The sequence below is a fragment of the Mus caroli genome, unplaced genomic scaffold, assembly GCF_978045245.1.
Source record: "Mus caroli unplaced genomic scaffold, Mus_caroli_1 scaffold_8, whole genome shotgun sequence".
NCBI classification, from domain to species: domain Eukaryota; kingdom Metazoa; phylum Chordata; class Mammalia; order Rodentia; family Muridae; genus Mus; species Mus caroli.
Window position 1 is genome coordinate 128,756,400 of NW_028227263.1, and position 12,618 is coordinate 128,769,017.

At 38.2% G+C, this 12,618-nt stretch overlaps 1 protein-coding gene across 1 annotated transcript in view; it reads left to right on the plus strand.

The window, feature by feature from the left end:
* Nucleotides 1–12,371, plus strand: part of LOC110287694 (sulfotransferase 2A1) — a 63,293-nt gene extending 50,922 nt beyond the window's left edge. The window contains exons 5-6 of the mRNA XM_085842155.1: nt 6,567–6,744; nt 12,133–12,371. Of these exons, the coding sequence (XP_085698281.1) occupies nt 6,567–6,744; nt 12,133–12,245 (291 nt within the window). The 3' untranslated portion in view covers nt 12,246–12,371. The remainder of the gene's footprint in view (nt 1–6,566; nt 6,745–12,132) is intronic.
* The last annotated feature ends 247 nt before the right edge of the window (nt 12,372–12,618 follow it).

The window sequence follows — 12,618 nt, forward strand, 5'->3', positions numbered from 1 at the left end:
TCTTCATCGAATTAGAAAGAGCAATCTGCAACTTCATCTGGAATAACAAAAAACCTAGGATAGCAAAAACTCTTCTCAAGGATAAAAGAACCTGGTGGAATCACCATGCCTGACCTAAAGCTTTACTACAGAGCAATTGTGATAAAAAGTGCATTGTACTAGTATAGTGACAGACAAGTAGACCAATGGAATAAAATTGAAGACCCAGAAATGAAGCCACACACCTATGGTCACTTGATCTTCGACAAGGGAGCTAAAACCATCCAGTGGAAGAAAGACAGCACTTTCAACAAATGGTGCTGGCACAACTGGTTGTTATCATATAGAAGAATGCGGATCGATCCATTCCTATCTCCTTGTACTAAGATCAAATCTAAGTGGATCAAGGAACTTCACATAAAACCAGAGACACTGAAACTTAGAGAGGAGAAAGTGGGGAAAAGCCTTGAAGATATGGGCACAGGGAAAGGATTCCTGAATAGAACAGCAATGGCTTGTGCTGTAAGATCGAGAAATGACAAATGGGACCTCATGAAACTGCAAAGTTTCTGCAAGGCAAAAGACACCGTCAATAAGACAAAAAGACCACCAACAGATTGGGAAAGGATCTTTACCTATCCTAAATCAGATAAGGGACTAATATCCAATATATATAAAGAACTCAAGAAGGTGGACTCCAGAAAATCAAATAACCCCAATAAAAATTGGTGCTCAGAACTGAACAAAGAATTCTCACCTGAGGAATACCAAATGGCAGGGAAGCAGCTGAAAAAATGTTCAACATCCTTAATCATCAGGGAAATGCAAATCAAAACAACCCTGAGATTCCACCTCACACCAGTCAGAAAGGCTAAGATCAAAAACTCAGGTGACCGCAGATGCTGGCGAGGATGTGGAGAAAGAGGAACACTCCTCCATTTTTGGTGGTATTGCAAGCTTGTACAACCACTTTGGAAATCAGTCTGGCGTTTCCTTAGAAAATTGGATATAGTACTACCAGAGGATCCAGCAATACCTCTCCTGGGCATATATCCAGAAGATGTCCCATCTAGTAAGAAGGACACATGCTCCACTATGTTCATAGCAGCCTTATTTATAATCTTTCCAGCCAGAAGCTGGAAAGAACCCAGATGCCCCTCAACAGAGGAATGGATACAGAAAATGTGGTATACTTACACAATGGAGTACTACTCAGCTATTAAAAAGAATGAATTTATGATATTCTTGGGCAAATGGATGGACCTGGAGGGCATCATACTGAGTGAGGTAACACAATCACCAAGGAACTCACACAATATGTATTCACTGATAAGTGGCTATTAGCCCAAAACTTAGGATACCCAAGATATAAGATACAGTTTGCTAAACACATGAAACTCAAGAAGAATGAAGACTGAAGTGTGGACACTATGCCCTTCCTTAGAATTGGGAACAGAACACCCATGGAAGGAGTTACAGAGACAAAGTTTGGAGCTGTGAGGAAAGGATGGACCATCTAGAGACTGCCATATCCAGAGATCCATCCCATGATCAGCATCCAAACGCTGACACCATTGCATTCACTAGCAAGATTTTGCTGAAAGGACCCAGATATAGCTGTCTCTTGTGAGACTATGCCAGGGCCTGGCAAACACAGAAGTGGATGCTCACAGTCAGCTAGTGAATGGATCACAGGGCCCCCAATGGAGGAGCTGGAGAAAGTACAGAAGGAGCTGAAGGGATCCACAACCCTATGGGTGGAACAACATTATGAACTAACCAGTCCCCGGAGCTCTTGACTCTAGCTGCATATGTATCAAAAGATGGCCTAGTCGGCCATCACTGGAAAGAGAGGACCATTGGACATGCAAACTTTATATGCCCCAGTACAGGGTAACGCCAGGCCAAAAAAAATGGGAATGGGTGGGTAGGGAATTAGGGGGGAGGGTATGGGGGACTTTTGGGATAGCATTGGAAATGTAATTGAGGAAAAGATGTAATTAAAGAAAAACCTAAAAAAAAAAAAATCAGTTGTTTGTTTCTTATTCCCATAAGTTTTGATCCACCAGTTACTTAGCTTGTCTCAAAAGTAGTACTACACTATAGATAGAAACATTTGTGTCTAGTATAATGTATATATTTCTCCTTGTGGAGCATGAAGAGTGCCTTTCTATATTAAGACACTAGGATGTGAGAGTGGAGGTTCTCTGTAAGGACAACCTTGACATTTTCACATCCAGTATTTTGTATAGGTCTATTTATAGCAATATGGGGCTTGCTGTCAAACTATAGAGAGCAAATTATACTCTTAGCAATAGTCTGGGTTTTTTATTTTATTTTTTTTTGAGAGGAATTCCCATGGGGTCTATTTGGCCAACAACTCATTTAATTGTAACCCAATCCTACTAATGGAATTTTTCATTCTTTTATCTTCCTGACATGAGATGGGCATTATTTTGGGATTTCACTTTGATTACCTTCACATGTGCATAGATTTTAGGAAGTTTCCACTGTACTGGGTTTCAATTCTTCTTCTCAAATAACTCTACCTGTCTCTCCCTGTACTCACCTCCACAACCCCCTCTCCTTTCCCCTTTCCCACTTGATTCCCCCATCCTAGCCCTTCCACATCCTTTCATAATTTGTTCTGTACATTTAATGTTTTGACTATTATGTGCTCAGCAGACTTTCTTATCTGGTATGATCTACTTGGTGTTCTCTAGGCTTCATAGACTTTGATAAGCATCTCTTTCTTCACAGTATTTTTCTATGATTTTCTTGAAAATATTTTCTGTTTCTTTAACATGGGTTTCCTTTTCTTCTTTGATTCTTTTTGTTCATAGATCTGGTCTTTTCATTGTAGTGACCTAGGTTTTCTTGATATTATGTGCCAGTAGTATTTTATATTTAATAATTTCTTTAATATATTTATTTCTTCTATCATATCTTCAATAACTGAAGGTCTCTGTATATTGTACTTGTTAGTGAAGATTGCCACTATGATACCTGTTTGAGTTATTAAAATTTTCATTTTGAGATTTCCTTCAATTTGGATTTTTTGCATTGATTCTATTTCTACTCTGGTGTAAATCAGATTAATTCAATACATTCCATGATTTCTTTGTGGTTTCATAGCCTTTTTTTTTAAGGATATATTCATTTCCTTTTAAAAGACCACTATCATATTCATACAGTTGTTTAAAGGATTTTTTCTTGTGTGTCAGCTATGGTGAAATATTCAGGACCTGCTGTGTTATGATTGGTGGAGCCTAGTAGAGATATATTGCCCTGGTTGTTATTGATTTGATCTTATACTGGCATTTAGGCATATTAGATTAGGAAGATAATAATTCTAGGGGCTGATATCTGGTCTTGTCATTATTGTATGGGAGTTTTGTTATCTGGCTTCTGTTTCACTTTGGTTATTATGAGTTTGAGTTGGTCCTATGTAGCCTGTAGGAACTACATTGGGCTACCAGGTAAGATGAGTTTATGGGTTGGGAGACCTGAGAGTTAGGAATGGGATGGGTTGGACATGGCAGAGGGACTTCTAAAGAGGGAAGAAAGCAGGATGTTTCTCTAGGATCTGCTTAGACTATCTCCAGGGAAGAGGGCCATATATTGAGAAGAGGCCACAGCAGGAGGTTTGGTAACAGGAGGGGATGATACTTAGGGATTGAATTTGAAGAATGGAGGGAGAGATAAAGATCTGAAGGTGTAACCTAATTGCTTCCTTTGTCATAATGAGCCATGGTTTCCTTGGCGGTCATTCTGAAGTTGGAACAAAGCAATTCACCCCCCAAAGTTTGGTGTTCTGCTGCAGAGTTAAGTATGAGTCTGTGTGGTTTAACTATGAGACACATAGGGCAAACTGAAGACCTGTCTGCTAATAGCCTACCTGTTTCCCTGGCTAGAGTGGTTTGTGAGTTCCCAGTGAGTCATGAATTTGCATAATGCAAAGATTTGAGGGAGCAATTTAAGAAGGGAGAGATCTTTGGGTCCACTAGAGAAGGAAAATGATGCCAAAGATTTTCTGCTGCATAGCTAAAGATGAGAATTGGAAGCCAGGCGTGGTGGCTCACACCTTTAATGCCAGCACTTGGGAGGCATAAGCAGGCGAAATTTTGAGTTTGAGGCCAGCCTGGTCTACAGAGTTCAAAGACAGCCAGGGCTACACAGAGAAACCCTGTCTTGAAAAACAACAACAACAACAACAACAACAACAACAAAAAGATGCAAATTGGGCATGGGACCTAGAAAAGCAGAGAGAAAGTCAACAATCTGCTGTCAGCCTACCTGCTTCCCTGAAGGGATGGAGATAATACTTAATAAAAAGAAAAGGTGCAACCAGACAAAAACTGAAAGATGAAATTATTCAAAAATAAATCTGACCTCGTAGTGTTATCTCTCAGGAAGCAGGAGGGAGGAACCTTGGAGGAAAAGTGTATGGGAGGACTGGGATGGGGGAGAGATTTGAACCTGATATAGTATTGGGTAAAGGAAAAGGACTGAAACTCTGATGTCCAGCAGAAAGAATGGAAACAGGCATCCTCTTAAATAGGCGGTTGGGGGAACCCTCAAGAATGCAACAGAGACCTCGGAAGTTAAAGACTCCCAGGACTCAAAGGAGAGACCTTAGATGAAATGCCATGCATTAGGGACAAGGATGTTATAGACCCTACCTCCAACTCCAGCAGGAAGACAGGGCATCAAATGAGGGAGAGTGGGCCCATCCCACAGTCATAATTCTGACCCATAATTCTTCCTGTCTGAAAGAATGACAGGGTTGGAAATGGAGAGGAACCTGAGGAAAAGAAGGTCCAGCAAAAGACCCAAAGTGGGGTCCAGCTCAAGGGGAGGTCACAAGGCCTGACACTATCTGAGGCTATGGATAGCTTACAAAAATGGTCCTATCATGAATGTCCTCTGAAAAAGCCAGCAAGCAGATGAAAGAAGATGTTTGCATCCAGCCATTGGACAGAAGCAGCTGACACTTGTTTTTGAATCAGAGTAGGCTGAAAGAAGCTAAAGAGAAGGGTGATCCTTTAGGAGGACAAAGAGTCTTGATTAATCTGGACCCCTAAGATCTCTCAAACAGTGGACCACCGAACAGACAGCATGCACCAGCTGATATAAGGCCCCCAACATATATACAGTAGAGAACTTCTTGGTCAGTGTTCATTCAGAGATCATGCACCTAACACTTGGGAGACTGAAGGACACAGGGAGATTAGAAATCAGTTGGGTTGGGGAGAACGTCCCCGGAGAGACATGGTGGTGGGGAGGAGGTATGTGATGTGGAACAGTCATAGGGTAGATCGGATTTAGTAATACAGACTGTACAAAATAAATCAATTTTAAAAAATAAATAAGGTTCATCACACTCTTTTTTCCATATGTAGAATCTTTTACTTTATCATCATTAACTTCAGTTTTCCGAAGAAAGTATCACTACTTAGCTGTCTGCTACACACTACTGCACATTCCAATAAGTCTTCTATCTGACCATTAACAAATTCTTTTCAGTTAATGTCATGATTGTTTACATTTGTATGAAATATTAAGCAGAACTCTGATAAATATGTTTAAAAAAGTTTTAAACAAATAAAACCTCATGTCCCCAGGGGGAGGGCTAGGATTGAAAGCACAATTTTTGATGTTCTAAGGTTTTACCTTGTAATGATTATATCCGAAGATTAAATTAATTGTAGTAATACACTGATATCATTGCAACAGAGATCTGAGACAGAAAAATTGGGAATGTGATGCCCACATAAGCCAAAACCTGAGATGCTTACTCTAAACAAATTCTCTCAGAAGTACCCTCAAGTATTAAATATTGAGAACATTTCTATGAATCTGTCATAAAATCTGGATTGTTCTCAGTTAGCCTAAGCAAACAGTATTATCTGGCACTAACATTAATATCTGCTGAGGATTTTGTACACATGTCTTCATTTACCTTGATCATTGTCTAGTAGCATTTCTATAAGTTTCTTTAAATGTCCCAGTGCAGGTTAGGTATGGTTGTACATACTTTCAATGCTAGCACTTGGAAGGAAAAAGCCAGATAGATGGATTTCTGATCTGTGTGAGCTTGACATATACTGAACTCCACAGCAAATTCCAAAACACAAGAAAAAACTCCATAGTGAGACCCTGTCTTAAGAAAAATAACTCAGTATACTGAGTGACTTTGTCAGCACACAACTGTGACCTCAGCGCTATGGAGATGGACCTAGTAGGGTCTGAAATACAAGGTCATGAGCCTCTAAAATGCAAGTTTAAATTTAACCTTGGTTCTATGAGAACCTCTCTCTTTCATTTTCTCCTCCCCAAAAAGAATCCCCAACCTTTGTCTTTTAGAGACCAGAGATGAGCCACATCGCAAACCCACTCAATATATAAATGTTGAGTGTGAGTCCTTCCCGCCTTTGTTCCATTTCTTTTATTGCCTAATATATATTCATGCTCTCTAATTTGATGATGCCCTTTTCACAAGGCTTTGATCATCCCCATCCACAGATCCCATTTTTGAATCTTTTCTCTCAGTGCTCTCTGTTTATTGCCCTCATTTCTTCTTTTAGGATACAAAGGGAACCATAAAGAAGATCTGTGAGTTCCTAGGGAAAAACTTAGAACCAGAAGAGCTGGATCCCGTTCTCAAGTACAGTTCCTTCCAAGCCATGAAAGAAAACAACATGTCCAATTATAGTCTCATTAACGAAGATGAGATTACTAATGGCTTGAAGCTCATGAGAAAAGGTAAAGAGATCATCTAGCTTTAGAATATGTCATAACATGTGAAGGGCTTGTTGTGCCAATGAAGCTCTAAGTAGTTGTTGGAAATGTACTGAAAGTCACTGCTCATCACTGATAGATTCTCACAGACATTACAGGGAAGGTTTGTTTTTATGGAGAAGATGTTGGCTTCAAACACTCTGCAATGTTCATTTACTCTGGGAGATGAACTTTGGATTGGAGATGGTCATGTCCAATAACTTCAATGAAAAGAATGGGAAAGTAGTCAGTGTTCTGTGAGGCACTGTCAAGTTCCCTGTATCATATTCCTCATCTCTAAAATATAAAATAAAAAAGTGTAATGCAGGAGACCAAAGATATATCTAAGATGATATTTATAGAACCACAAAAATTATATTAACAGCTGGAAAAGATGTTGACCAGGTCAAGATTGCTGCCCAGTGTAAGCCAAGATTATACTCCAATAGGACTAAAAAATTTTTCTAGTGTTAAAATCTGATGTTATTTGCCAACCTATGTTCAGATTAGGTTAATGATCCCTCTCTCCTTTGGAATTATCTCTCCTGGAAGGGGAATTTCAGTCCTCTCTATTTGTGTGCTAAATAATCTCTATTCTGGGAGCAGATTTTGTGTGTGTCGTTTCATAGGTGTACAGTTCTGGAGTGACTTTGCCAGAATGAATCAGACCTTGAGCCTCACCCAGACCTAATTCGATAATGATAGGTGAAGAGTAGAAGAAAGAATGTGTCAGTCATCAGATATTTAACACTGAATAAAAACATGGGTATAAATGAATGAAGTAAAAATTATGAGTTTAATTTTCTTTATCCATAATTTAAATGTTTCAGCCTTTACCTTGAATGGACTGCTTTGGAGTGTGAGATTTGGATACTAACAATATGTGGATATCAGGAGTTTTCATAGAAAAAAATGAAGTCAAAATATTTACCAGATTATATTTAATCCAGTTTTCTTACTATCCAGATAATAGTATATTGTGACTGAGATTTAAACATAAAGATATGTCACCACTCACTAAAAGAACATGGAAATCTATACACTAAAGATCAAGGCATGTAGAAGAATAAACTGTTCTTCCCAGCTTCCCTCAGACTCGTGCACTCCAGACTCTGTGGAGACATATTTCTCTGCACTAGAAATGAAAGTCTCACCAAAGCAAAGTGTTCTGTTTCTTGATTTCCTATAATGAATGAGAATTTGACAGAGTTAAAAAATTGTAAGAAAATAAAAGTCTGTTATTACATACCTAAAGGAATGAAGTAGCTCTGTTAACAGCAAAGGAATAAGGAAACTGACAAGCAAAAGCATTAGCAGAGACAAATCAGAGCAGATGGAATAGAATTTAAGACAAAATTCCATGAAGACAACTGTTGTTTCTGCTTTTCCAGGAAGATTCTTTTATGATCAGACCACACTTGGATTTAATCTCTTCTAAATACAAATACTATTTGTCATGCAGCACAGATGATAGCAGGAATACATACATACATACATACATACATACATACATACATACATACAGTAATTATAATAAAGTTCTGCCAAACTACTTGATAAGATTTCATTAGTCTTTTGAAATTTAATTATCCTAGTAATTATATGTAGCTTTTTTTTTTGCATTTGAAGACAGGTTTTATTTTGAGGATTATTTTTCTTATACTAGTGTGACACCAATAGCCAGTAAGCCTTGTAACTCTGGAAACCAGGTCACTGATGGGGGACACCAAATACATTACCCACTTGCTTCACTAATTCATTATAGAGAATGATGAAATGGATATGTCTGGAAATAACTTTTAAAGGAAAATGTATATAAAGATAATATTTATCTTCTCAATTCCTCTATCAGATTGGTGCCATTTTGAATCACCAAACTATAAGCAAATCAAAGATAATGCTAAACAAATTTCATTATTTACCATTAGATAACCTAATTCCGTAAATCATAAAGCATTAAAAAGCTGTATTAAATGTTAGACTTGCCTGAGCAAGGAGGAATTCACTAGACCTATTTTCCCATATCTTTTAATTATTCTTATCTCAAGACACAAGAAATTATCTTTTATTGCTTCTGGAGAACTACTTTGTCAGCTTTATCCCAGAGGCTTAATCATTCAAGTTGTTGAGATGTATCCGGTTTTAATCTCCAAGCAATGATTTTTTCACGTGCAATTATAGTCATTATAATTCAATATTTAGGTTCTATAGGAATGCATACTATAGATATATTCAGCTACTTTTTGGTTGAGAAGACTTTGTAAAGACAATGCCACATATATAGGAAATATATTCTGGCAAACCTCAAAATTCCGAGCCTTCATTACTTTACAGTATATGTTTAATGAAAATAGTAGTTGGGCCATTAATCATTTTCACTGGTTCCTTCAGAAGACATTAATTAGAGTCACAAGGAGAAGATGACCCAAGGACAGAGGAAGGAGCCTGCCATCTTCAGGCCAAAAAGAAAATCCTACAAAGGTTTGGACAATACTCTGATGTGATATCTGCAGCCTCCAGAACTATGAGGAAGTTCTTTTTCAACAAGAGTTAAGACACCACATGTTAGGGTTATCCAGCCATCTGATACACAAAAGTTTGGGGAGATTTTTAGAAACAAGGAATGAAAATAAAAGTATATCCATAAGGTTCACAGAATTTGCATATACGTGAACTTACAGCTCCATGTGTGTACCTCCAAAGATGTGGTTTCTCAGATGGACTGATTTATTCCATTGGGAATCCATATTGAATTTGTTGAGATGCTTGTAGTCTAGCATATATCTGGTTTTGCCTATCAGGATCCAGGCATGCTGTAAAAAATAATAAGAAAATGTCTTCTAACAAAGAAAAAAAAAAAGAACCTGAAAGTAGCAATGGATATGAATAGGTACCCATCTCATTAGATGGCTTTTATATTCATATCAATTATAGTATATTATTTTAATATGCTGTATCAAGGATTTACATTTTTATGAATTCTTTATATTTTCTTTAATATAGCCCTCTGGGGAATTGAAATTAACATATGTGATGATACAGAAAGAAAGTAATGTGATAAAGAAAAGAATGGCTTCTATTGTCATTCTTTTTGGATTCAAATACACATCCATCACTGTCATACTGGTAACATCTCAAAGACTAATTTTTCCTCATCAGCAAAATAAGAGCACTGCCTATACCTTTCTCAGGTATGCACAAATTTATTTAACAATCCCACACTGAATATATCCTATATGTCAGTCACTCTGTAAAATGAACCATTTAGTAATTTCAGAAACACTTTCTTTCCAAATACATTAGATGCATATTCTGTGTGTATATTCAAAGCATAAATACATGGTACAAATAACAGTGTCACAGCTAGGAAATAAAGCAAGGATGGGGCCTGCTGGGTTGTAAATGGAGGAAAGATGGGAAGAGAAGGTTACAGTGTCATTAATAAAAAGACAAAGAGCAAGATGTAATTATATGAAAATTATTAGTCCTCTAGGATGACAGAAGATACAACACAGAATGAACAGTTAATTAATCTCTAAGGTTATAACTAAAGACATTCTGGAATAGAGCGGTGAAAAACAATATATGGTCAGAAGACACAGTGCTACATTGGACATGTGCTGAAATTATGCAGATCTTCATGCATCACAAAACAGCATGGATGAGTAAAACAGAGTCCTTCAATGCCCTCAGCTGTGAGGGGCTGGGTTCACTGTATCTAGTGAGAAAATCAAGACAGCTGAAATGCTGCTCATAACTGTGTGTATCTGCAGCATTTATGTGAACCCACACACACATAAGTAGAAACTATTTTAAGATATTAGTTAAAAGTTGCTTTAAAATTATTTACTTCTATAAGTAAATACTAAGATGTAAGCAGAACAGTTGAAGTCTATTTGGATCATTGAGATGCTAAACACTTCTGAGTAGGATAGCATGATAGGAACAGGTTTGATGGGAAGCAGGAATAATCTGTGTATATATAAAAAGATCAAGCCATTGTTGCTGCTGTTAGATTGTCTAGCATATAGGTTGGGAGAGGAAAAGGTAGGACATAATTTAGACAGAGGGAGAAGTTTGTATATATGATTTCAGGACTTAAGAAATTTTTGGCAAGGCATGGTGGCACATGCCTTTAATCCCTTCACTTGGGAGGCAGCCTGGTCTACAAAGTGAGTTCCAGGACAGCCAGAGCTATACAGAGAAACCCTGTTTCAGGGAAAGGAAAGAAAGAGAGAGAGAGAGAGACAGAGAGAGAGAGACAGAGACAGAGACAGAGACAGAGACAGAGAGACAGAGAGAGACAGAGAGAGACAGAGAGAGACAGAGAGAGACAGAGAGAGACAGAGAGAGACAGAGAGGGAGAGAAGAGAGAGAGAGAGAAAGAGAGAGAGAAAGAGAGAAAGAAAGAAAGAAAGAGAGAGAGAGAAAGAAAGAAGAAATTTTCTACAGAAAATGGTAGTTTGATATATTAATGCCACAGAACAGACTCAGTCAGCCCCTTTCAACCTGTGGGAATCAAGGTTCCAACAGGTGAGCATAGACAGACACAGAGAGGAGAGAGTGTGCTGAATCTGAATGTATTGTCACAAATCAAACACTAGTCTTATATAATACAGAAAAGAAAGGAGTAGGGTGTTACAGCAGGCAAAGTACATTGAAGTATCTGACACAAAACAGAGAAATGACTTCAAAAGACTTACAGGAACTAGGTAATATTTACAGTAAAGATAAAACAGCCCTGCCTAGAGTCAGCTAATGTCAGGTAAGGACTTCACAACCTAGTCACAATTTCTTCTACTCCTTTGAGCCTTGTGAAAGCTAGCACCACCAGGGGGTTCTGCTCTAGCAGAGCTTCTCATGAGTAATATAATACCACAACCCTTCTATATCCTAGGCCTTGGTAAATTCTTGCATATGACTGTAACTTGGCTGTTCTTTAAAGTGTCTGTAGGGAATCTCCATTTGTCAGAAGAATTCACCAACTTGCTTCTAATATGCAATGTAACCTGCTATACCTGGCTGTAATGAAGATTCTAAGTATACTTTGCTAAGCTACCCCTGAGACTTCTAAATCTTTTCCAATAAAATACCATAAGAAAACATGCAAGACCCTCCACAATATTGCAGAAACAAATCTGGTGCATTCTAGTTATGGGAATGCCAAGGTTCCAGGAGGCTCTTTCATTAAAACTGTGCCTCAGGATTGCTTCCAGATTTCTAAACCTGTAATGTGAGTCACTACTGGAGTGGATATAGCATAGTAACTGGGTGATCATTATCAAAGAGAAGGTAAAAGCATATGATGGGAAGAGCTAGTGCAGTGTTACAACCATTATTATTCCACCTATGTGTCTCCTTCACATTTTACAGGCACAACTGGGGACTGGAAGAATCACTTCACAGTAGCCCAAGATGAAGCCTTCGATAAAGTTTTCCAGGAGAAAATGGCCGGATTCCCTCCAGGGATGTTCTCATGGGAATAAGTTTTCAAAACTTTTGAAAATTATATGAACACTGATGTTAATGTTCCTGTTGCTCTATATCTTGAATACCTGGATATGATCATAGAATAAATCCTGTTGTGGAATTGTGAGGGCGATTTTTTAAAACCTTGTGTTACTAATACTACTAGTAGCAACAGTGGTGGTGGTGGTGGTGGTGTGTATACCTTTCTGTTTGTACTACCTTCAGAGGCCAGAAGTGTGCCTTGGTTCCGAGGGACCTGCAGTTGCATGTACCTGTAAACTTCCTTCTTTGGGTCCTAGGAACTCATCTCAGGTCCTCTGCCTAAGCCATACAGTACTACTAATATCTCTCCATCTTTGAGAGTCATCTCTTCAGCCTAGAACCATGGAA